General features: G+C 39.1%; 2 protein-coding genes across 2 annotated transcripts; both read left to right on the top strand.

Moving 5' to 3' along the window:
* Positions 1–249: 249 nt before the first annotated feature.
* Positions 250–3,923, top strand: slc18a3a (solute carrier family 18 member 3a). Its single transcript, XM_088351158.1, has one exon. The coding sequence runs from the start codon at positions 439–441 to the stop codon at positions 2,005–2,007; it is 1,569 nt and encodes a 522-aa protein (XP_088207284.1). The 5' UTR covers positions 250–438; the 3' UTR covers positions 2,008–3,923.
* A 2,032-nt stretch (positions 3,924–5,955) lies between these two features.
* chata (choline O-acetyltransferase a) lies at positions 5,956–23,176 on the top strand. Its single transcript, XM_088351056.1, has 15 exons — positions 5,956–6,093; positions 10,989–11,064; positions 11,165–11,356; positions 12,270–12,388; positions 14,004–14,057; positions 14,129–14,309; positions 17,294–17,471; positions 17,536–17,705; positions 19,293–19,393; positions 19,460–19,588; positions 19,662–19,784; positions 19,850–19,988; positions 20,081–20,143; positions 20,220–20,357; positions 20,422–23,176. Exons 2-15 carry the CDS (start codon positions 11,017–11,019, stop codon positions 20,770–20,772), a joined length of 1,986 nt encoding a protein of 661 aa, XP_088207182.1. The 5' UTR covers positions 5,956–6,093; positions 10,989–11,016; the 3' UTR covers positions 20,773–23,176.
* The last annotated feature ends 1,373 nt before the right edge of the window (positions 23,177–24,549 follow it).

Here is a 24,549-nt window from a genome sequence, read left to right on the forward strand (position 1 = left end):
AATACTTGATAGAGAAAATATTCTACTTTCATTTTTTTAATTAAGGACACCTCAAACGATGCACCCCGCCTTTTAAGAATAAAAAAATCAAACCATACGAGTTTGTCATTGCATAAAAAAACTTTTTTCTTATGTGCAATGAGCTCGTATTTAATTAGCGTAAAAGGGATAGTGCGTCACTGCCTCTTTTTTCATTCTCTGGTCGGGAGGGAGGTGCAAAACGAGCCTTCACCGGCAGAACTCAACGAGCCTTGCAGTACGCGACTAAAAATCAGCCTCAACGATGCCTGGGAAAGATTAACAGAAGAGAAAACCCCGAGGACGAGCATGGCAAGGACCGGGACGGACAAGTGCAAGCTGCGCGCTCAGATGCAACCGAAAAATCAATAAGTCCAAAGTTGCAATTGCACGCTTGAAAAGTAATCGGGAGAAGGAAAAATGGAGCCAGAAGTGAGCACCGCGCAACCATCTGCTCCGAATCTGGCGCAAACGGCCGCCTCCAAACTCTCCCAGATGGGAGATCGAACCAAGCAGCTGGGCAGCGCCATGCAAGACCCGGTTCGGCAGAACCGGATCATCCTGGTCATAGTTTGCGTGGTTTTGCTCCTTGACAACATGCTCTACATGGTCATCGTGCCCATCATCCCGGACTATCTAGCGGGGCTGCAAGCGGCTGCAGAACGCGCGCAACCAGCCGAGGCCGTTACGCACGCCAACTTCAGCAACGCCACTTTACGCATTCGTGCGCCTTCCAACTTCGACGTGCAAATCGGCGTGCTTTTCGCCTCTAAGGCCATCGTGCAGCTCCTCGTCAACCCTTTGAGCGGCACCTTCATCGACCGAGTGGGCTACGACATCCCGCTGGTGATTGGCCTAAGCATAATGTTCCTTTCCACTCTTATGTTTGCTTTCGCCGATACATACACGTCGCTCTTCATTGCGCGCAGCATGCAGGGCATCGGCTCGGCTTTTGCAGACACATCGGGCATTGCACTGATCGCAGACCGCTACACAGAGGAGGCTGAGCGCAGTAAGTCTCTTGGTATTGCACTGGCCTTCATTTCATTTGGCAGTCTGGTGGCACCTCCTTTCGGTGGGGTTCTGTACGAATTTGCCGGAAAACGAGTCCCCTTCCTCATCCTGGCCGCCATTTGCCTGGCGGACGGCATCATGTGCATGGCAGTGCTCAAACCCTTCTCCAACCGGGAGCGCGCCAACATGCCGGTGGGCACACCCATCTACCGGCTGATGCTGGACCCATATATCGCAGTGGTAGCCGGGGCGCTTACCATCTGCAACATACCACTCGCCTTCCTGGAGCCCACCATTGCCACCTGGATGGAGGACACCATGCACGCCACGCAGTGGGAGGTGGGCATGACCTGGTTCCCCGCCTTCTTCCCGCATGTACTGGGTGTCTTCCTGACCGTTAAGCTGGCCGCCAAATACCCACAGCTCCAGTGGTTTTATGGCGCTGTAGGCATGGTGTTCATCGGTGCCAGCTCATGTACGGTTCCTGCGTGCAAGAACTTTGGAGAGCTGATGGTGCCTCTGTGCGGTATCTGCTTCGGCATCGCCTTCGTGGACACGGCACTGCTACCTACGTTAGGCTTCCTAGTGGACGTGCGCCATGTGTCGGTCTACGGAAGCGTATACGCCATTGCTGACATCTCATACTGCGTGGCCTACGCTATGGGCCCAGTGGTGGCCGGCAAGATCGTACATGACCTGGGTTTTGTCCAGCTCAACCTGGGTATGGGACTGGCCAATGTGCTTTATGCGCCTGCCCTGCTGCTGCTCAAGAACGTTGCCCAGATGAGGCCGTCCTACTCGGAGAGGGACATGCTGCTGGAGGACGGCCCTAGTGGACTTTACGACTCCATCAAGATGGAACAGAAGGAGAAGAAGCGCAAAGGACTGTGCACTACCCTGGACGAAAACGGAGTCGAGACCTTCATCAGGCAATCTTTCTCCGAGGAGGAGTCCTCAGGCGGCGAGTACGCTTGAAGAGGAAATGAGAGGCTGGCGGCTAGGCCCAGAAATCAATTTTTTCGCAATTGTGCATACCAGTTGTTCTGGAAACTTTTACCGCAAAGAGCACCTTTAACTCATTCACTCCCTTCAACGGCTATAAACGTGAGATCTGATTTTGTTATGTCATACGTGCAATCAAGGGTGTAGGTTAGATCTCGGCATTTTATTAACGTGATCACGTAATACTGGTGGGGACAAAACCACACCCGTTACTATGGATGGGCCATAGGGGGCCTATCCCTCCCCCACACTAAAAATTAGAATCACATTTATTGAGACCCTCACAAAAGATGTTTGAGTTGCATTTTCACACTTTAGATTGCTTAATCAATAATATAATAAATAAATAAATATTAAATGTACTAACTAAAACTGCGTTTTTTTTCTTTTAAATAAAATCTACAATTTGACTTAAAATGTTTCATATCAGTGAATAGTTAAAAGGAAATCTGTCTTTTGACATGGGGTTCCGGAATACTCATCAAGAAGTCACGCTTTATAAGGTGGAATTTAGAAATTTAAATTAAAAAAGGCACCTATGTGATAAATTGATCGAAAAATAGATGAATTTGATATTTTTATTTTGTATCAAATAATCCATCAGTTTCTTTACTTATAATAAAAACTGTAAAATAGAGGAGAAAATATACTTTGAAATAATCAAATTCAGATTAGTTTAAACAAAATATACTAAAGTTTAATGGAAATTTAAAAATCTAGTAATATTAAATTGTACTTAACACATTATTTTTGCAGCTATTTTTAGGCAATTTGAACATCTATTTGGGTGATTCTTTTGCATACCATGAGAAAGAGCAAGTTTCCTAGTGAACATTTCAATCAGGGTGGTTACCATTTACTTAAGCCCTATTTAAAATTGATGCGGATTTGTTCTTGGTGCTAAAAAAAAGAACTACAATCAAGTGACTTAAGAAGCTTACTTTAGAAGAAAATATATATATTGTGGGTGCTGTGGTACTAGATAATGGCAAATTGAGAAGCCTTTCATGCCCATTTCGCAGATATATATGACCTTAGTTACATGAAATATTTTCGGTTGTAATGCTAATTTGTCTTATGTCAGCTAGTCACCGTTCTCTCCAAAACAGCTCAGGCTAAATACTTCCATGTTAAAATGTGATATCTGTTGATAGGTGTTGATTTTTCCACATACCGATAATAATACTAATGTACTTACTACTGATTTGGAACATCAAAAAAGCGCAAAAAAGGCAGTGATCCAGTATTATTTTTGAGTTAACAACAAAAGATTATTAAAAAAAGAAATCCAATGACTTGTTCTCTGTTCCAAGTGCCAAATTTATTTTCGAGATTCAGCTTTTTGTGGTATATGATAGCATTGCAGTGGCCTTGATTTGAGAAAAAAAAGGTGATTGTAGAAGTTTAAAATTCAGGGATTATAAGTGTCAAGTCGACACATTTTAATACAAGTGTGCAGAGAATTTTATTTTCCGGTTGCAGCGCTGTGAACTCCCTCCATAATTATGCAAAAGAATGTAAACGTGTGTGTGCGTATCTATGTGTGCCCTTGAATGTTTGTGTTTGGTGTCTTCTTTGTGACAATATAATAACGGAATGCAAAGCCTCAATGTATGATCTGCTCTTGTATATACATGTACAGTAGTGTACAGACCTACAATGGATATTATGTGAACTGCTTTGCTTTTGGGAATCATTAAAAATAATTGTTTCCCAAATTTGTCTGACCCAAGTTAATTTATTTTATTATTTTTTTTATTTTTTTAACAATTGTTTTTTGTTGTAATACAGCTAACACATTTTGTAAATGATATATATAGGGTGGGCAAATTGCAGCCTGCGGGCCACATGCAGCCCATCAGGCTTTTTCCATCCGGCCCGTCAAACAAAAATGTTCACAATATAATGATAAAATGTATAAAATGGAATTTTTAAAAGTAGTATGAATAAATCATGTAGATTTGGTGCCCAACATTCAAATAGTTGGCTACATTTTTCTTCACTCACTACTTTTACCATGTATTTATTTCACTTATCGAGATGTTTATCAAATTTAATGGAAACAAACTTCTGAGCCAGCCATAATGCGTTTTGAGTTTTTCAATGCATATTCACACATTTAATGCTTTAAAAGGGACATTATTTATTGCCTTCATAAATTAGGTTTGCAAAACAATTGGATTCAATTATTTATTTATAAACAAAAAACAAGAACTATAACAGTAAATGTAAATTTCTGCATTTTCTGAATGTAATGCCGCTCCAAAGAGAGACAAAATTAGAGATAAAGCTATGAAGAAAATCGGGTATGAGTGATACGAGAGATTGGGAATAGTGCGTCTAGAACTACTTTGTGTTATTGTTGCTATTGTTATATCATAACTGTTATTATTAATATTATTACAATTGTTGTTATATAATTAGTGTATTTAATAGGGAAGATGATGGGGTAGGGAATATAAGCATTTGCTTCTGACTACCCCTTTTTAAACATATTATGTAATATTATTTTGTTGTTGAGTTATTGTTTTTGTTCTGTTTTTATTTTAATGTTCGAATAAAGTTTTCATTCATTCATTCATTGATTGATTCATAAATCTTTTTTAAATGACAGCGGCAATATGAGAAAAGTTGTAAATGCCTATTATCTTTTTCCATAAAGTATCGGAAGTATTAGATTCAAGACTGATTTGGTAGGTACAAAAATAAAATTAATCATTTTGTTTTCCTTGTGATCCTTTTGCAATTTTTTTTAGCCCAATGCAGCCAGACACACAAACATTTTCCCTAACCCTGTGCTAAATATATGTCCAGGTACAATTTTTTTCACCTTCTCTCAGTCGCCCAAAATATCACGAATAATAAAAAGTACTAAAATGTAGATGTTTTATCTCAATTTGCGCGGAAATTCAACATGTTCTGCTTCCTGTATGAAGAAAAGAAGTCAATCTTTCCTTCTGTCATCTATCCATCCATCCATTATCTGCACGGCTTATCCTCAGTAGGGTCGCGGGGGCGCTGGAGCCCATCCCAGCCTTCGGACAGTGGGCAGGGCACACCCTGAACTGGTCGCCAGCCAGTCGCTCATTCACATCTCGAGACAATTTGGACCGGCCAATTAACCTGACATGCATGTTTTTAAAATAAGGGAGGAGACCCACACACGCATGGGGAGAACATGCAAACTCTTCACAGGAGGTTCGATCTCATAGGTTTTTAATTATTTCTCCTCCCTTTTTCATGTTTTCTTATTTTTCCATGCTTGTTTTCTTCTTTTTTCACTGTTCTTACTTTTTTCGTTTATTTCTTTTTCCCCCAAGATTTTTTTTTTCATTTCTTCTTGCTTTATTATGTTTTTTTTTCTCTCCTTTTTTCTTTTAATAATTTATTTTTCTCTTCTTGGTTTTATGTTTTCCCTTATATTTTTCTATTTACTTGCATTTTCCACTTTTTCTTGTTTTTTTTCCCTGCCTTTTTTACCTTTCTCTTTCTGCCTTTCTCGATATTTCTTTTTTTTGTTTAATAATTTTGTTTCCCTCCAGCTTTTAACTTATTTTTTTCTTGCTTTATTATTTTCTTCTTCTTTTATCTCTTGTTTCTGTTTTTATTGTATTTTTTTTCTCTTTGATTTCTCTTCATTTTTTATTCTTCCGTCTGCCCTCACCACTACATCGAGTTTTCTTTGGGTGGGAAAAGCGTGTGCATGGGTGGGCACTGCCCGCACCTATCCCCCCCCCCCTTCTGGTAACACCCCTGGCCCGCATGTGTGTTTCTAAGAATAAAAAGTGCACACCGATTCGACACGACACGTATGATGGTGGCGTAAAAAAAGTTGCTGGCGAATTGTAGGATTTCAGGGAGGAGCCTGGGCACCAGCACCCCCATCTCTCCTCCAGCCTCCCTCATCAGCATCTCTGTGGAGCCACACCAAGGGACTTAATAGTTCTTCTCTGTCATGTATTCGGATGAGGGATGCTTGGGGCAAAAAGAAATGAAGAAAAAAACTATATAACGATTTCAACAGAGCCTGAGGATAAGATCCACTTGGTCCACTTGCAGGTAAGAAACCCGCTCACTAAGTGTTTTGGATGCTTTTGCATGTGGCGAAAAGAAATGCATTTTTCACATAGGGGTATCTGGGGGAGTTGACATCTGTCACTTATTCGTTACAGCATTATTGCAAGAAACCTTTATTGAGCATTTGCAAAAATCATTGTCCGCTTGCAATCAGGCTACATTGACAGTAAACCAGGGACGATTTTATGTTCAGAGCTTTGGGGGTGCTAAGCACCTAGAGTGTCCGGCTGGTTAAAATTTAAATAATTAATAAATAATTAAATAATAATCTACCTGTGTGCTTTCAAACACAAGCTGTTTTGTTACCAAAAAGATAAAAAAATCAGTATCAATTCATAACATTTATTTAATAGTAAATGTTTTGTAGATAATCCTTCAAAATGTGATAATTTAGAATAGTAGATCTGGGCATAATATCAATGTTGTGAAAGATGGTATGCAACGAGATTAGACACTCCAGGGTTAACACGTAATAACAACTTAGAGAGAGAAAAAATTAAAAGACTATCAGGATAAATAGGCAAAAAAGTCATAATAATCACAACGTAGTTGTTGAAAATTTGGCTGAAGTTATAATAATTATGCAATTAAAAAGAATAGTGCATTGTCACAATTTAATGTGGTCAACTAATCAGGATAAAACACATGAATCTCAGAATACATCTTGAATCTTAGTCTGGATAGGTGTTTTTAAGAGAGCTGTGCTAGGAATCAAATGGACTGAACCATTTCAAGGCAGTGGGGTATTTCCGACGCTGTGTTTTTTACATTTTTCTTTTACCTTTGTTTTTTTATTAGGTAGCGTTTTTCAACATATCTAAGCCTATCCTGTCCTTTATTAAGGAAAATACATCTTTTTAAATGCTAGAATTTTTGAGGGTGTTTGAGCACGAGAAAAACGGGCTGGTTACGTGCATGCAATAAACTATTGTCTGCTTTTACATGACAGGAGTTTGCAAACACACTCAGATACAGTGATGAGAAAACACGATTCATCGAGTAAGTGAAATAAAACTTGTCATGAGAAAAAAACTAGCAAGTCATTTTCATCGGGTGTCCCCGTTATTTGGTGCAAAAAGATAAAGTATGTGAACATGAGATAAGAACTTACATACACACATACTGTATAGACCAGTACACATTTATGTTGTGATCTTAATGTCCTGCTCTGAGTAGAGAGAAGAGTGACAAATTTTTTCTTCCAGAATGTGGAACTTGGGAGTTCTCTCTCCTTTTCCTAATAATGTAGGCATTTTTTTTTTTTAGATGCGGATATTTTATTTGTAGATAATAACAATGAAAGTTAAAATACTGTCATAGTTCAATTAACCATGATAATACAATTACAAAAAAAATCATGACTGGCTTAGTTGACATTTTAGTGCTTAAAAAATTGTGACGATAATTCTGATGACTATTAGAAAGAAAATTAATGGAATGCTTTGCTATTGTTGTTGTCATTTTATTGTCAGTGTGCTGTTTTACATTTTGAATTATAATTTTGATTAGCAGTGGCTGCTATATGAGGATTTATTTTTGATTTTTTTAAATAATCATTCACAAAATAAATTTTGTTCTTTCAAAATGTTGTTATGTTATAGTTATGATGGTTATCATTACATTTATAGGTTATTGTTTTAATTTAATTTTGAAATTGTTATGTTGTGATTAATAACAGCCCATATAGTGATACCAATACTATAATAATAAAATTACTTCCAAAACAGCTCTTAAATATATATATCATGTTGGATGATTATTATTTTTTATTGCGATTGACATGAAATTATTGGAATGGTTTGTTATTGTTATCGTCCATTTACTGTATAGTCAGTATATTGTTCTACATTTTCAACTTTAATCTTCTTTTAATTAGCTGTGAATGTTTATATATATATATATATATATATATATATATATATATATATATATATATATAGAGAGAGAGAGAGAGAGAGAGAGAGAGAGAGAGAGAGAGAGAGAGAGAGAGAGAGATTTCTTCCAGAATGTGGAATATATACATTTTTATTTATTTATTTATTTATTTATTTATATACATGGGTTTTTTTTTCTTTTTCTTTTTAACTTATTATGATAGTTACCATTGTTATTATACTTTGTTTTGATTGGGTTGAAATGTTTGGTGTGATGAATAATAGCCCATATTTTGATAACAGTAATATAATAATAGAATATTTTAAAAACAGTTATAAATAATTATATTATTACTATTATTATTATTATTATTACTATTATTATTATTATTATTAGCCCTGCGATTGGCTGGCAACCAGTTCAAGGTGTCCCCTGCCCACTGCTCGATGATTGCTGGGATGGGCTCCAGCACCCCCGCGACCTTACTGAGGATAAGCGGTGCAGCTAATGAGATGAGATGAGATATTATTATTAGTATTATTATCATTATTATTAGTGGCAGGCAAGGCAACTGAGAGGTTAATGCGTCCATGGCACAGTTCGGAGGTCATGGATTTAAATCCAGCTACCAGCCTTCCTGTGCAGAGTTTGCATGTTCTCCCCGTGCTTGCATGGGTTTCTTCCCGACTCTCCGGTTTCCTCCCACGGTCCAAAAACATGCATGCCAGGTTAATTGACCGGTCCAAATTGTCCCTAGGTGTGAATGAGCGAGTGAATTGTCTGTTTCTGTGTATCCTGTGAATGGCTGGCAACCAGTTAAGGGTGTACCCTACCCACTGCCCGAAGACAGCTGGGATGGGCCACAGCATCCCCGCGACCCTACTGAGGATAATCGGTATTATTATTATTTTTGTCTTTGTTGTTGTTGTTGACATAACTATATGATTTTTTTAAGTCCATTTTAGATGTGAATATGTATTTAAATATTTTATCACGATTGTGTTTGTTATTAGTATTATTACTATTATTAGCAGGGAGAGCTCTATTATTATGTTATGTTTTTAGTAATTTAAATAACAATTTTAAAATTATTGTCTTCTTTTTTTCTTTTCTATCTAATTGTGACATATATCCCTATATATATAGTTTAATGTTTTAATTGGGTTTAAATGTTATTGTGTGATTATTAATAGCCCAACAATACTACAATAACAAAGTGATTTTAAAAAGAGTTCTAAAGTAATTACATTCTTGTATAAGATTATTACTGCATAATATGCATACTGTTAACAAAATTATTCATTTTGATTATGTCTTTCAATATTTCATCACTAGCATTGGGGCGGCACGGTGAATGGGTGGTTAGCGCACAGCCCCACAGTGCAGAGGTCCAGAGTGCAATTTCTAGCTACCGCAACATTCCCGTGCAGGGCTTGCGTGTTTTCCCCGTGCCTGGTCTCCTCCCACATTAAGAAAATTTGAATTTTTAATTGGCTGGTACAAATTGGTTCTTGGTGTGAGTAAGCATGTGAATGATTGTATGTCTCCATGTGCCCTGCTACTGGCTGGAGACCAGTTCAGGAGTCCCCTACCTTCTGTCTGAAGATAGCTGGTATGGGTTCAAACACCAAGGCGACCTTACAATGGATACGTGTCACAGAAAATGGATGGGCCCCTAGCAGGGAACGTTATGAACTGATTTATTGTCTATATAATCGTTTAAATAATAGCTTTAAGGTTATTTTCTGTTTCTTATTTTAATTTTAGTGTAATTATTAGAGTTATCATTATTATTGTACTGTAGTTTTTTTTTGATTGGCTTGAATTGTTATAGTACATTTAATGATAGTCCATATTCTTATAACAAGGCTATAATAAAAACGCTATTTTAAATAACTACATTATTTTATATGATTATTATAGTTAGCAAAATTAGTTGATATGTAATGATTTTTTTATTTGATTGAGTATTTTAACATTTCATTATTATCATTATTAGCAATGGCTGTTATAAATTGATATATTGTGATAAATTTAAATATTCAAATAATAATTTTAACATCATTGTCGTTATCGTTATCATTATCAATGTAGTTTGCTTTAATTGGGTTAGAATTATTTATTGTATTATTATTGCTGAGACAATATAATTTCATTATTAATACTTATTTAGAATTTTATTATGCATTTTGATATTTTATTATATTCCATAGACATGCATTTCAGGTGAATTGGCCGGTCCAAATTGTCCCTAGGTGTGACTGAGCGAGTGAGTTGTCTGTCCCCGTGTGCCCTGCGATTGGCTGGCAACCAGTTCAGGGTGTCCCCTGCCCACTGTCCGATGATTGCTGGGATGGGCTCCAGCACCCCCGCGACCCTACTGAGGTTAAGCGGTGCAGCTGATGAGATGAGATATTTTATTATCATTTTTTTTTATTATTATTTTGTTTCTTATTACTTTTATTATCATTGACATTAATAGAAGGAGGGGTACTTTATTAGAAGTATTATAGTGAACCCTCGTTTATCACGGGGTAACCCTCCAATAATAGATGAATCCATTAAGTACAAACCTTTACTTTTTTTACAATCATTATACAATTAATCCTCTATTCTTGTGTACATTGAAATCAAAAAGGAAACTCTTTTTAAAGGCCCAAATATTAATTCAACAAATGAAAGTACAGTGAACTGTTCATGTAAATGTATGTTTTTGTTTTATTTTACTGATACCTTCTCTCATGAAATGTTCAGCCAATCAGAATGCAGAACTGAATGAATGAGAAGTAATAACAGAATCAGTGAAGCAGGACCGTAGAAGGTGGACAGCGTTATAGCATTACTGTATATGGTTTTCATTCAAGTTGGCTTTTTTTTCTCATACATGACTGATAAACAGACTACTAAAACACGGGCACACAAGCACACACATAGGTAAACACACACAGATGCACACCATGTGTAGGATGTGAAAATCCAATTTTTATGTCTGTCAATTAAAGGGAATCGACTGCTCGGTGCACAAGCGACATGTCAATTTGTAACCGAGAAGATTCCAACCATTCCAAGGCCAACAATGTAAATATTTCCCCGATCGTTTTGCATACAAAATCACTTTTTTTTTTGTTGATGAATTGATGGTTTTAAAATGTGATTCTGATCCCTTCTTACCATTTAGACTGTGCCCAAACTGCCGCTGCCTTCGTTAAAGTACACTTTGGAGACATACCTGAAATGCGTGAAACACTTTCTCACGGAAGAGCGCTTCCAAAATACCCAGGAGGCGGTCCGGCGCTTTGGCGCTCCAGGAGGCGTGGGAGAGCTACTGCAACGCAAGCTGGAGGAGAGGAGGGAGGAAAAGGACAACTGGGTAAAAGCATTTCTTTTACAAAAGGTGTTCAGCTACATTGTGAATAAGTTTGATTTTTTAATTGCTTTACACATACCTCCATTCAATTAGTAAAAACAAACTCAGTTTACCTGGGGGCGGCCGGAGCTAGCGTCTGGCATAACTGGGTTTTCCACACAAAAAATTCTGCTAAATACATTCCACTCTTATGAAAGACCTCATTTATAATTTACTACACAAAATAAGATCAGAACAAAATTAATTGTGGGCCTCTCAAAACACCCCCAGCCTTCCAGTTAGGGCAAACCTTTTATGCCGTTAGTTTAATAGCCCGGCCTCTGTGAGAATTTGTTTTCTACTATGTGGCCCTCAAGCTCAAATTAGTTTGACATCCCTGCTTTAAACTTTCATATTCATCCTCGCGTTGTTCTCATTTTAATGACCATTTTTATACTTCGTTACAGATTATATGGAAATGGAAATAAAAACAAAATTGATGTTTTCTACCATTAAGATCAATTTAGGAAGTGACATAGAATTTTAAGTAAAAAAAAAGTTATATTTTGGGGGATTTTTTCTGGGTTTTAACAACATAGTGGTGGATCGTATCGTCCCGAAGACAACAGGAGGGTTAATGCGGGACCCTCAAACTATTAATCTATGGGCCACAATTGGCCCCCAGCCCACAGGTTTGGGACCCCTACATATTATGATATGTAGATTTTTAAAAAGGCTTACTCAACAGTTAGAATTCTAAAAAAGATTGCTGACTGTCTTGAGGTTTGCTGCTACTGATAAGGATGTGGAACTCTTAAATATGGTCAACATGATTAGACAAAATATGGATTAAAATTGCAGAGTTGATGTGAACCAAACTACTGGGTTACAATTCCATAGTGGCCATAAAGCGCAAGGTTTGATTTGCCCCATTTAGGTGTACGACTACTGGCTGAACGACATGTACCTGGACAGCAGGCTGCCCCTGCCGGTCCACTCAAGCCCCGCTTTGGTATTCCCACGCCAGAACTTCACGGCACCAATTGATTGTCTGAGGTGTGCTGAACCAATTTATTCTTTTTCAGAGAGCGAAAATCCGAGATGCCATTTTTGTCTTAATATGTTCAACAATATCAAATAAATAAACATATGAAAGAGGGAGCTTTGATCTTCTGCATGTCCAATTCAAATTTCTTGGTTCAACACGATTATGACAAATAGAACAAAATCTAAATAGCAGAGTTCTGTTGGGGATTTTATTACAATTAAACAAAGTACAACAAAAAACAGAATACATTCTGGGATTGTGAAGAAGTCTGTTAACCAAAAAAATCATCAGGCAACTGGCTGGGCGGTATTTTACAAGACATGGGTGAGATTTGAGAGAAGCGTTTCTGAGAATAGTGGAAATTTACCATATGACTTTATTTTCAACAATGGGCAGACAAGCTGCTCAATGGAATGTGTGAGTGGTCTGGCACAAACCAGATCATTTAAAAAGTGCAAGCAATGCACAACAACCGGATGAGACATCAAATAAACACAAAAATAATTTGCTCAAATACACAACCAGAAGTAAGTGCTTCACTCCCCCTCCAGGACGTTTTGGGGTTGGGGTTTGGTCCCTCACATGTATATAACCACTTTTACCTCGTTTTATCTCACTTTTATATCACTTTTCGGGAATGTAATGGCGAACATATAACCAAAATTTTTGAGCAGGTAAAATGTTTATTTTGCCTTTTTCTACTCAAATCGCTCGTATTAAAACTGTTATGCACTCTACCATAAAGCTTATTATAGCATAATAAGCTTTATGGTAGAGTGCATAACAGTTCTCAAAAGTGATTTATATACGGTGTGCATTACCGTTCGATTACATTCACAACAAATACAAAGACGGAATGGTTTAAGTTGTATTACATTCACAACAAATACAAAGACGGAATGGTTTACATTGTATTACATTCCCAACAAATACAAGACAAAGTGGTTTTGGTTATATGTTCCCATTACATTCCCGAAAAGTGAGATAAAACGAGGTAAAAGTGGTTATAGTAGCTAGGGGGATGCAAATCTCGGCAGGGATGCATTTCTCGGCATAACACAGGACCCTGCACTGCACTATACCCCCAAAGCCTTTAGGCACAGCTATCACTGAGGAAAACTTTTTTTGTAGGACAAGCATGAAGGGAAAAGCTGGTAATAACATAGTAAGAATATAGTAACAACATAGCAGAACACGATAACAAGACAGTAACTTTTGGCTTCAAAAAAGGTTGGTGATACTAATATAAAATTTAAAATCCTTGACTGACATATTACTAGCTGCTGTTCTGTAACACTTATCAAATTCTCAGAAAAAAAGCATTTAAGGGCTTCAAAATGTTTGAATAAATTGCAAATAGCAGAGGCATATTCGTTTTACTTTAGTAATTGGGGTAAAGTGACTGATTATTTTAAAAAAGGCTTGTAGCTGCTGCTCTAAACTGTTAAGCAGTTACATGTTACAAAATTCGAACACATAGTTGTGCAAAAATTAATATTTGTAAACTGGCATTGAATAAATCCCAAAATAATTCACTTACATCTATAGCCAATTTGGGAGTGAACATTTGCATCTTGCAGTCAACTGAAATATGCTACATATGTTTCTTCTCTTTCCCTGTAGGTTTGCTGCCAACTTGATCTCCGGAATACTCGAGTACAAAAGTTTGCTTGATGCGTAAGTAGTGAAAGATCAAATACACAAAATGTAAACACATCCAGGGCTTACTTATGAAAGCGTGTGTGCAGACATACGTTACCTGTGGACTATGCTCGGGGTCAACTTGCTGCGACGCAACTTTGTATGGAGCAGTACTACCGGATCTTCAGCACCTGCCGGCTGCCGGGCCGAGAGAGGGACACGCTTGTGGCTCACAACGGTAGCGATGGGCCAGAAGCAGAACATATCATTGTGGCTTGTAAGAACCAGGTAGTTAGAAAAAAACAAACTTATCAACTGGCACAAAACTTTACGGCAGTGTTGTTCAAACTATGACGCAGGGTCTTCAGTGCCCTAACACTTCATGGTTCATGGGTCCCTTAATCGCATTGGTCGTAGGGGCACCAATGAGGACGCTACTCTGGACAGCTTCCTCCACTGATGTCGGGTCCATTATGTAGTGTGTCTTAAGCGCCCAATCCCTCTCAAGACCGTTTTTTTGGGGGACAACACTGGTTTCCATGGTTACCTGTAGCAGGAGAAGCATCCTAATCTGAATATGCATACATCAAACACACAAAAATAACACACTAACACCACACAAATGTTCTCCATATTTACAGAACCATAAAGTATATTAAACATAAAAATTAATACAAACGTGGTCTCTACTTAACAGAACGATTTTCTTCTCAGAATACCTCAGCAGTAACATTAGCTTAGCGTTGAGATCAGGTCATCGTTAGCTTAGCAGCAGCACACCCTTGCGAGGAATAACCATATTAAATTAACCACAAAATAGCCCCACACAAATCATTGTCCAGCCTTACAAAGTCGATGGTTTACACAGAAAATCTCAACGTAAGCTTAACGTTAGCATAACGATCACGTCGCGCTGGCTTAGCTAGACGTTAGCTCAGAGTTACCAATAAACTATTGTGTACATTGAACAAACAAATCTAACACAGACCAATACAGCAAAAACTTTCTCCACAGAGATTCATATTTTATGGAAAGATACATAAAAGAATACAAGGCAAAGTGCTATCTTACTTTAAACTAGAATGAGATCTGCTACTAATAAATCTGTTCTGTATAGGTCAACGTATTCTAAATTTAAAGACTAACATGTAAAAACCATACGCTTCATAAAGTGTCATTTTTACAAGCAATATGGTAGGCTAGCCTCAAACCTAATAAAAATGTTCAACCGTTTGTCTTATCGGGTGCTTTTCCGTTCTGAGAAAAAACTTGCAGCAGTTGCAACTTTGTTTGTGTATGGAATTTGGACCAAATATTTCAGACACGCTTGCCTTATATCAAGCAAAGTAAAAGCTAAAAAAATAATTCGAATCCAATTGGAATATATCCCTCCCTCCATCCTTTATCTGTACTGCTTATCCTCAGTAGGGTCGCGGGGGTGCTGGAGCCCATCCCAGCTATCTTCGGGCAGTGGGCAGGGGGACACCCCGAACTGGTTGCCAGCCAATCGCAGGGCACACAGAAACGAACAACTCACTCGCTCATTCACACCTAGGGACAATATGGACCGGCCAATTAACCTAACGTGCATGTTTTAGGGATATGAGAGTAAACCGGAGTACCCGGAGGAAACCCACGCAAGCACGGGGAGAACATGCAAATTCCACACAGTGGGTTCGATCTCATGACCTCAGAACTATGCTGCACACGCGCCAACAACTGCGCTGCCGTGCTGCCCCCTATTAGAATATATAAATCTGTTAATTGGCAATCAGGGGACTTCAAAGGGGCATTTTGTATTATTTAGTGCAGAGGTCGTGAACCCTTGGCTCGCGAGTCAAATATGGCTCTTTTCATGAGTGCATGTGGTTTGGAGATAAAAATTGAACTACTGCACATTTCTCTGTTGTGTTCCAAAGTCAAGTGATTTCATAGCGATTTTGGTACATGCAAAGCTGACACAACATGTTGTATAACTGTTGTTCAGTCCAGTATATTTATGGCCAATTGTCAACTAAAGTTCACAATCAGTGTCACACCAACATACTCCGTTTCAGCTTCGGCAGTAGGTTGTTAGGAACCCCTTTAAATGGAAGCTCATCTCACTATGTATGTTCACTGTTGAGATAATTAATGATGAAAACTCACTGATCTGTAAATATATAAAAACGCCAGCAAATATGCAGAGCAATTTGATTGGGTGAGCAGTAGAGGTGGGCGGATATCTGCACACATCACTCCTTTTTCTCCCTTGGTCAGTGCAGTCCGAAGGTAAATCAGGGAAATTCTTATCGTTTTCAGTATTTTGTGTCGTCGTTACAAAAAAGCTTGCTTGACCTCTGTTTTAACCCTATATTTAGGACAAAAATAACGGTCAAAATGAGCCACAACACTCTTAAGTAACTGAGGGTGGTAGACAAATTTTAAGTGGTATATTTAAATTGATATGGGACACAGGCTCTGGTAGTATTATTATTTAATTGATTTTATCAAATCATCAAATGTCACATAGTGAAATAAAATGTGCTGAAGAATTAGCTTTTGTCCTGAGAGCAGGTTTGGCGGTTTTGGTTGATTTTGTCTTAAAATATGGTGTGTTTATTTTTTAAAATATTTTTGCCTTTATGGCTCTTAAAAACATTCCGGACCCCTGATTTAGCGCCTCCTAGAGCTTAGCACATTGGCCTAACACACAAAATGTCCTTGGTTAAAGAATGGGTGGAAACATATGTTGGCCTGGAGAGGGAAGGGTGTCACCAAGCTGTATTTGCCCAAGTCAAACACCACAAGAAATGGTGCCCCTACGACTCTAGTGGTTAAAGGTTCCAACCAACTAACCAAGAGCCAAAGAACTTCTTTCATGCAAACATTCAATCAAGATACATGAACATCATTGATGAGTTTATTCTGTTTTTAATATCGGACAAATGCAAAGGAGATTTCATAGAATGCCAATTCCTTATTTTGACGGTTGTTTTTTGTTTTTGTCGTCAAATGTTACACATTGTCCGTTAAGAGGTGTCATGTGAGTGCTCACGGCTATTTAGCCCGTGTTTTAGGGGAATTACCATGTTCTGGTCAAGGCTTGTAAGGTAGTGTACACTTATTCAAAGACACTATGTCTATCATCCTTGTTTAGTTTTTTTCATTTTTTTCATTTGTGTTGGACAAAATTTACGTCATTAATTAAACAATTGTTTAACCAGAAAACCAAGCCCTTGATAAAATCTAACGAAAGGAAAACAAATTACTGTTTATGGACTTGTTTGCAGTTTTTTGTTCTGGATGTTGTCATCAACTCCCGTCGTCTGAACAACCAAGAACTCCTGACTCAGCTAGAGATGATAATGAAAATGGCCGATGATAAAGACGAGGAACAGCCACCAATCGGTCTTCTCACCTCTGATGGGCGGAGGCAGTGGGCTGAATCTCGCGAGGAACTTATCAGAGGTATTGAAGATCCTCCTAAAGATGACATCACGGATCCATTTACATCCTTGACCAACTCCTGCAGAGTTGACCAACAGGGACTCTCTGAACCTGATGGAGCACTCCCTTTGTTTGGTCTGCCTGGATGACGGTGGCGCTGCAAAGCTGAACGACTCAGCTCGGGCCGCAATGATGCTGCACGGTGGAGGAGCCGATGCAAACGGGGGAAACCGGTGGTACGATAAGAGCATGCAGGTTTGTTGCGTTTGGATCATGTGATAGAAACAAACAGTGCATACATTTAGATGTGAGCATAACAAAACCATTAATTAGTCCCTGAGAGATTAATTTCAAATCTTCCCTTTGATTTGTAGTGAATCAACATGCTATGGGAGGCACATTTAGGCCAAACATACACATCTGTTAAACCAGATGCTATGTATTCGTGTCATAACACACAAGGCTAGTTGTGGTATTTTGCTGACATTTTAAATGGGTGAATTTTGTCTAGGAATCCAATCCCTAAAATACAATTCTGGTAACCTATATTTTATGTTAACAATATCTGTGTATTATTTGCCCTCATGTAGGTTTTAGATCAGGGGATGGTGTCATAACAGTCTATGGTTTGCAATAATCTGTGGCCTTTCAGACTCTTTGTCATTAAGGGCTATACAATTAAGCTTGACTTGACTTTACTTAACCCCAGGCAATGCATTTGGTGTGGACATTGGACGGTTCTGAGAGAAATCATAATGAGACGTTGCAAACGATAAATACCTCCAAGGCATTTCTTAATAATATCAACCAGCACCTGTCCATGTCATTGCTGCAATCTTTATAGTTTTGAGAAAGCATATTTTACGTTTTGGGCTGGCAAAATGAACCCAACTTAACCTTGTCATTCTTTTATACATATTTATCATGGCTATGTGAGGGGGTACAAAATCTTTGTCCTCAAGAGCCTAAGTCCTGGCATCCTTCCGATGCTCTTGTAACAGAGTTGAAATTTGATTGTTGAGTTTTTTTTATTTCTCACAAAAACTGTGTTTTTGTTGCATTACTGTTAAATCTCTGGTACCGCATTCATTTTTTTAAGCCATGGGCGTGTGCGACTGTCTTATTCGTTTGGCACTTTATGGGCTTCTGTGCTTGCCGTACCTTCAGCTATATCACCTAATGCTGAAGATGTATGCAGTCGTGACTGTGAACCCTTGTGTCGCGCATGATTGAGGGTCGTTACACTCTTCTTTCCCAACACAAACAGGATTGTTATCAGACGTCAACAGAGCTTGTTGACAAGGGTGGAAATGAAAAACAGGCAAGACTACAGCTCTTAATGGCAATGGTTCTCATTGCCGGTTGTAGGATTTACCTTGCCTTGATTTATGTCTTGTTTTACTCTCAGACTCATCACACATTCATCCATGTTGACCAGGTCTAGACTCCTCAACATTTCGGTCTTGTCCTGTGATAGGATCTGGTCTTGAGCTGGACACTCTGATAGTATGATCTAGACCAGACTTGGGCAATCTGGTTCACAAGGGAAGCATGTTCTGTATGATTTTGGAGGTTTCTTTCCTTCAATTTGGGTGATACGCAATTTCATAGTGTAATTTCCCTTCCTCAGGCTGTCATGGGTATGTATGAGTTTGGAATCACCTGTAGTGCAGAAGAGATACCACACATTCAGGCAGGACATGTGACCCTTGAGGACAGAGTTCCCAGTTTTGATCCATTCTGAAGTCCAATTTTAAAAGAAAAGGTCTACCAAACACAACACAAGAATCCCCCAAGGTCATAAAGTGGGCTCTTGCTCTGAAAACAGCGTCATTGTGCCAGTTTGTTGTAGGGGGTGACGGCTGTTGCGGTGTTGTGTGCGAGCATTCAGCGCTTGAAGGGGTCGTCCTGGTGCAGTGCACCGAGTACCTTCTCAGATACAAGTAAGATGTTTTGTTTGCTCAAGCAAAAACTGATTGTTTGAATTGACATCTGTGTTGTGGCTCAAGGCTTAGCAACCCCTCAGAGCCGATTCTGACTATGATGTTGAATAAGCTGCCAGCTCCGAGACGACTCCGATGGAAATGTTCCTCTGTGACGCATGCATCCCTTAGCTCATCTGCAGACAGACTCCAGAGGTTTGGCTCAACCATGCTGTCCACTATTATTTCCAATAATGCTTTGGAACTAAATGCCAAGTTCATTCCCAAGGCTTGTGACAAATTTGGACATGAGCATTTACAAGTTTAGCCTGTATGGGAAAGAAACGATCAAGGGATTGAAAATGAGTCCAGATGCTTTCATCCAGGTGGCCATTCAGTTGGCCTACTACAGGTAGGAAAAAATTAAAGAACTGCCACGGCAAAGGACCAAAACGTTTGCTTTCTTCACTTGAATAGATGCCATGGGAGAGCAGTTTCCACCTACGAGAGTGCGTCAATCCGCCGCTTCAAAAACGGCCGAGTGGACAACATTCGATCGGCCACACCAGAGGCGTTGGCCTTCGCTCAGACAATGACAGGCTTGAAGAGTGATTGTGTAAGAACTTGAGAGCATGATTAGCACATTCAGCTATACTTTTAGATTCAATAACAATTGAATTGACACTAATGTCAACTTGCTCCCAACAGGTGGCAACGAAGGTAGAACTTTTACAAGCTGCTGTGACAGCACAGACAAAGAATTCAACACAGGTCACCCCGACCACTTCCTTATTCCAGCGTCACACGGCAAATAACACGATTTCATAGAGTAATTTCCCTTCCTCAGGCTATCATGGGGATGGCAATTGATAATCACCTGCTGGGATTACGCCTGATGGCGAAGGACCTGAAGCTGGAGAAACCCGAGATTTTTAGAGACAAAGCCTATCACATGAGCAACGAGTTTGTTCTCTCCACAAGTCAGGTACTAATCACCATATCAATGTCAAAGTGACTCAAATTAGAAATTCCCTTCACTCTTGTTTTAGGTCCCCACCACTGCTGAGATGTTTTGTTGCTATGGACCTGTGGTCCCCAATGGATACGGGGTCTGCTACAACCCTCAGTCAGACCAAATCGTCTTCTGTGTGTCTAGCTTTAAGGACAGTCAAGACACAAACTCGTCACTATTCATGCAAAATCTGGAGCAGGCGTTGCTAGATATGAGGGATTTGTGTCACCATTGCAAGACCCAAAAGCAGATACCGGGTTCTACCATGGATATCAGCGCAGAGAGGTTGGCCCACGTGACTGAGAACCAGGAAGTGCAGACATTTGCTCTTGTAAAGTCTATGAGAGAGACCAAACTGCGGGCTGGGGAAAAATCTAGGAAATATTAGGGTACTTTTTGGCCTATAACCATTTATATAGCAATAAATATACTGCAGCTATAGACGGTCCATCAGTGGATAGTTCCTGGAGTTTCAAGATGATGCTTAGTGAACTTTAAGTCACATCCTAACATAAGTGAATAAAACAGATTTAAAGTCATAGTGGTCAAGTAATACAGTGATTCGGCAATCAAATTTCTGAAACATTTACGGCACTTATAGTTTGCAAATGTTTTTTGCATTACTGGAACCTGTCTGCCAATCTGGCTTTTTTTCAAAGCCTTTAAGAAAATGAACATATTTTTTTAATCAAAGGGTCTTCGCAATAATGTTTCTTTTGGAACCTTTTTTTAAATCTCACTTATCCCCGAGAGGGCCTTTATGTACCGCAAGGTTATACGTAACCCCTTTTTAGAAAAAAAATATTGGAACATATCTGTGTCATTCTTTAGCTGTGCAGCAGGGATATATCTAGATAGTCACACTTCAGTTCACTGTTTTAAATAATCACATTTTAGGACTGAAGTTGGACAGAAAATATATCATTATCTATATGATTTTGATTCAAAAAATATTTAAATTATTTTTATTTTTGCACAACAAGGCCATGGGTTTGAGTAGTTTAGTATCTGGGAAAAAATGTTGTGGTAGTACTGTGTTGCATTTGTGAAACAAATCTATTTTTTTGTGGAAAAGGCTCACTATAGATGTGCAATTAAATGTTTGGGACTAGTGTTTTGATGTGTACTTTTTTCAACATTTGACGGGTGGACCCAAGTGCAGGGAAGCAGTAACAGAGGCAGGTGTGCTCCAAAAACAATAATTTTTATTTAAAAATAAAACCTGGTTAAACAGTAACACACAAACAAGGGGTCAAAAAACAACTAACAAATTGTGCAAATCAAAACCTAAACTTAAAACAAATCCCAAAGGCAAATACAAATGGAAGTGAAAGACAATTCCCGACCCAGGCTGCTGTTTAAGTAGTCCATATAAAGGTCGAGGGAGATTAAATGCAGGTGTGCCCAGTTTCACACTCCCCTGATGGTTCCCTCTCAGAAAAGGCTCTGTGCCAGATCCTAACATTATCCCCTAGAAAAAAACAGTCCTCCTTTGTGGCCACTCATCAAGTTTAAATCATGGATTTCAAAGCCCTCTGAGTGCTGACCGATTCTGCGTTACTCATATCGCCTCATATTACTTTTGTTCCGGCAGCAACTTTCTCAGAAGAGTGGGATTGTTTCTATTTGCCCACAAAGTACAGCTTAATAGTTATGGTGGGACTGTTTCAAGCAGACTACAAAGACACTGAATTCTTCTCATGGAGATATTCTCCCTACAGTATATACTTGCGTCTGAGCTGAGTCAACAACTACAAAATAAAATATTCAAATAAGGGGGTCGGCTTATATGCGGATCTTTGGTTTTGTGTGACCAGTAATAAATGGTGGGCAGTGCCTGGGGAGGGGTGTGTGGCTTATACAGGAACAACAAACCATCATAAAATCAATGGGGCAAACATTAGCAAATAATTTATGGTAAAAGTGTGCTGAATTTCTGTATTTGTATTAGTAATTTTTTTTTTAAATACACCATGCTGGGAGAAAAAATGAAAAAGTCTTTGACAGTACCCAGAAATTGAAGAAAGAGATCTTTGAATGGTTAGAAACTCAGAGACAAAATGGATATGGAGTGCACGAGCCAAGACGTATGAAGGGTTCACTCCTTCCACAGGTTGGTGTACATGTTTTCTTCTATTGGTTTTATTTTGTGGTTATTTTAAAGCAGTTTTAAGGGGTCTTCTTCTATATGGCTGTATGTGGTAATTGGCATTGAGATAGTTACTTTCAGGGTAACACGCTACTTTTTGGTGTCAGTAATCAGGGGGATAACTGAGTTTTTAAATGAAGAAACAGTAACCGTAACTAATTACCAACTTGAAGAAAATCCAAGACTTTTATGTGGTCATGAAAATACGGTACTATTTTTCAGTAATGCGTCCAACGCGACCACTGGGACAGGGGATGTGGAAGCTTCCTGCTGGGTTTTTCAGTGGTCGGGTCATTCTCTTTCACTTCCATCGTCACTTCCATGTTGACTTCCATTTCTGTGTCAGTTTTTTTTTTGGTTTGCTTCTGGTTTGGATACTTTGTCAGTTGTTTTGGGTCCACTTTTTTTTCTGTTACTTTGTTCCTGGATTTAGTGATTAAATACCTTCCTTATTTGAACACTTGCCTTGTTTCTTGCTTTCCTACATTTGGGTCAACCCAACAAAACTAACAGTTAATCAATGAAGTATTACCATTTGGCATGCTGTTCATGTTAGCAAGTTGTGTGTTACGCAAGTATTATATTTTTTTAAATATTTCAAAGTATGAATACAAATCCAAGAATCATATTATACTGAGTCGAGCAAAATATTTTCACATGACCATCCGGATGAGACGAGCGAGTGCCAAGGTCGCTCTTCACGCACACCAGTCTTTGTTGTGTTTGCAACTTACGAAGCCTGTGAAATAAACATTGTTTATTTAACAAGTCTCCATGCCATCTGTCTGACGTCTGCTAATGAAGCAAACCGTGACAATAATTACTTCACCAACTCCTCAAAGGGCAAAATTTGACGAACACCCAAACAAACATCACACATAACACCCGATTGCCTTCAGAAGACATTTATTACAGGGACAACAGTCTTCTTCAGATAAACACAGCGGCGTAGTGGCTAGCACGTGTGAGGCACAGTTCTGAGGTCATGAGATTGAACCTTCCTGTGTGGGTTTCCTCCGGGCACTCCAGTTTCCTCCCACATTCCCAAAAACATGCATGTTAGGTTAATTGGCCAGTCCAAATTGTCCCTAGGTGTGAAAAAAGCGAGTGAGTTCTCTGCCTGTGTGCCCTGCGACTGGCTGGCAACCAGTTCAGGGTGTCCCCTGCCAGCTGCTTGAGGATAGCTGGGATGGGCTCCAGCACCCCCGTGACCCTACTGAGGATAAGCGGTGCAGATAAATGGATGGGTGAATAATATACCGGAGCCATATGCCCCTAGTGGGAGGTGGATCGTGTCAAGAACACATTCACATTTTTTGACTCTTTCTTGATACAGAGAAGGGGATTCCCTGGCTCAACCCAACGGATGTGTTGCAACACCTCGTTGGGAGTCATTAGGTGACGAAACCCCCCAATTCCAACCTCGAATGCCAAGCACCAAGCAGGGAGGCAATAATAAGTCTTAGGTATGGCTCGAACCAGCAACCTCCCAGTCTCAGGGCGGGCGCCTTAGCCCCAAGGCCACTGAGCCGTAGAATTAATTTTCCTTTATAGTGACCTCCAGTCAGGAGACGCAGGTGAGTCTGTGCCTTACCTGTCTTCATGGAGTAAAGATAAAAATTATTGAATAATTATTTATATGTAGTATTGAAGTTATTTCTCATTTAACTGTGCTGAGATGCAGAGTGAGGCACACAGTTCTCTGGCCTCATGGCACATGGCAATGGTGAGGCCAATGATTCTGATTTGGTGCAAATTTCACCCAAATACAATTGATTTAGTTATAGTATTCGCAGGCTAATATCAAGTCAAGCCATTCAGAATTTGTTTTTCTCTTTAAATTGACTTTTTATCAATGGGGGATTACCTATCCAATTGTGCACATTTTAAACGAGCAGCGAATATACTTTATTTTTATGTTAAAGTAAGAAAAAAAACAGTATTTAGTAAATTCATGCTTGGCGATGAGCGTCACAACCTCGCAACTCCCCTTTGTAGCACTTTTATTTGACTCGC

Source organism: Urocampus carinirostris, chromosome 13, assembly GCF_059441175.1.
Source record: "Urocampus carinirostris isolate Australia breed hairy pipefish chromosome 13, RoL_Ucar_1.0, whole genome shotgun sequence".
NCBI lineage: Eukaryota > Metazoa > Chordata > Actinopteri > Syngnathiformes > Syngnathidae > Urocampus > Urocampus carinirostris.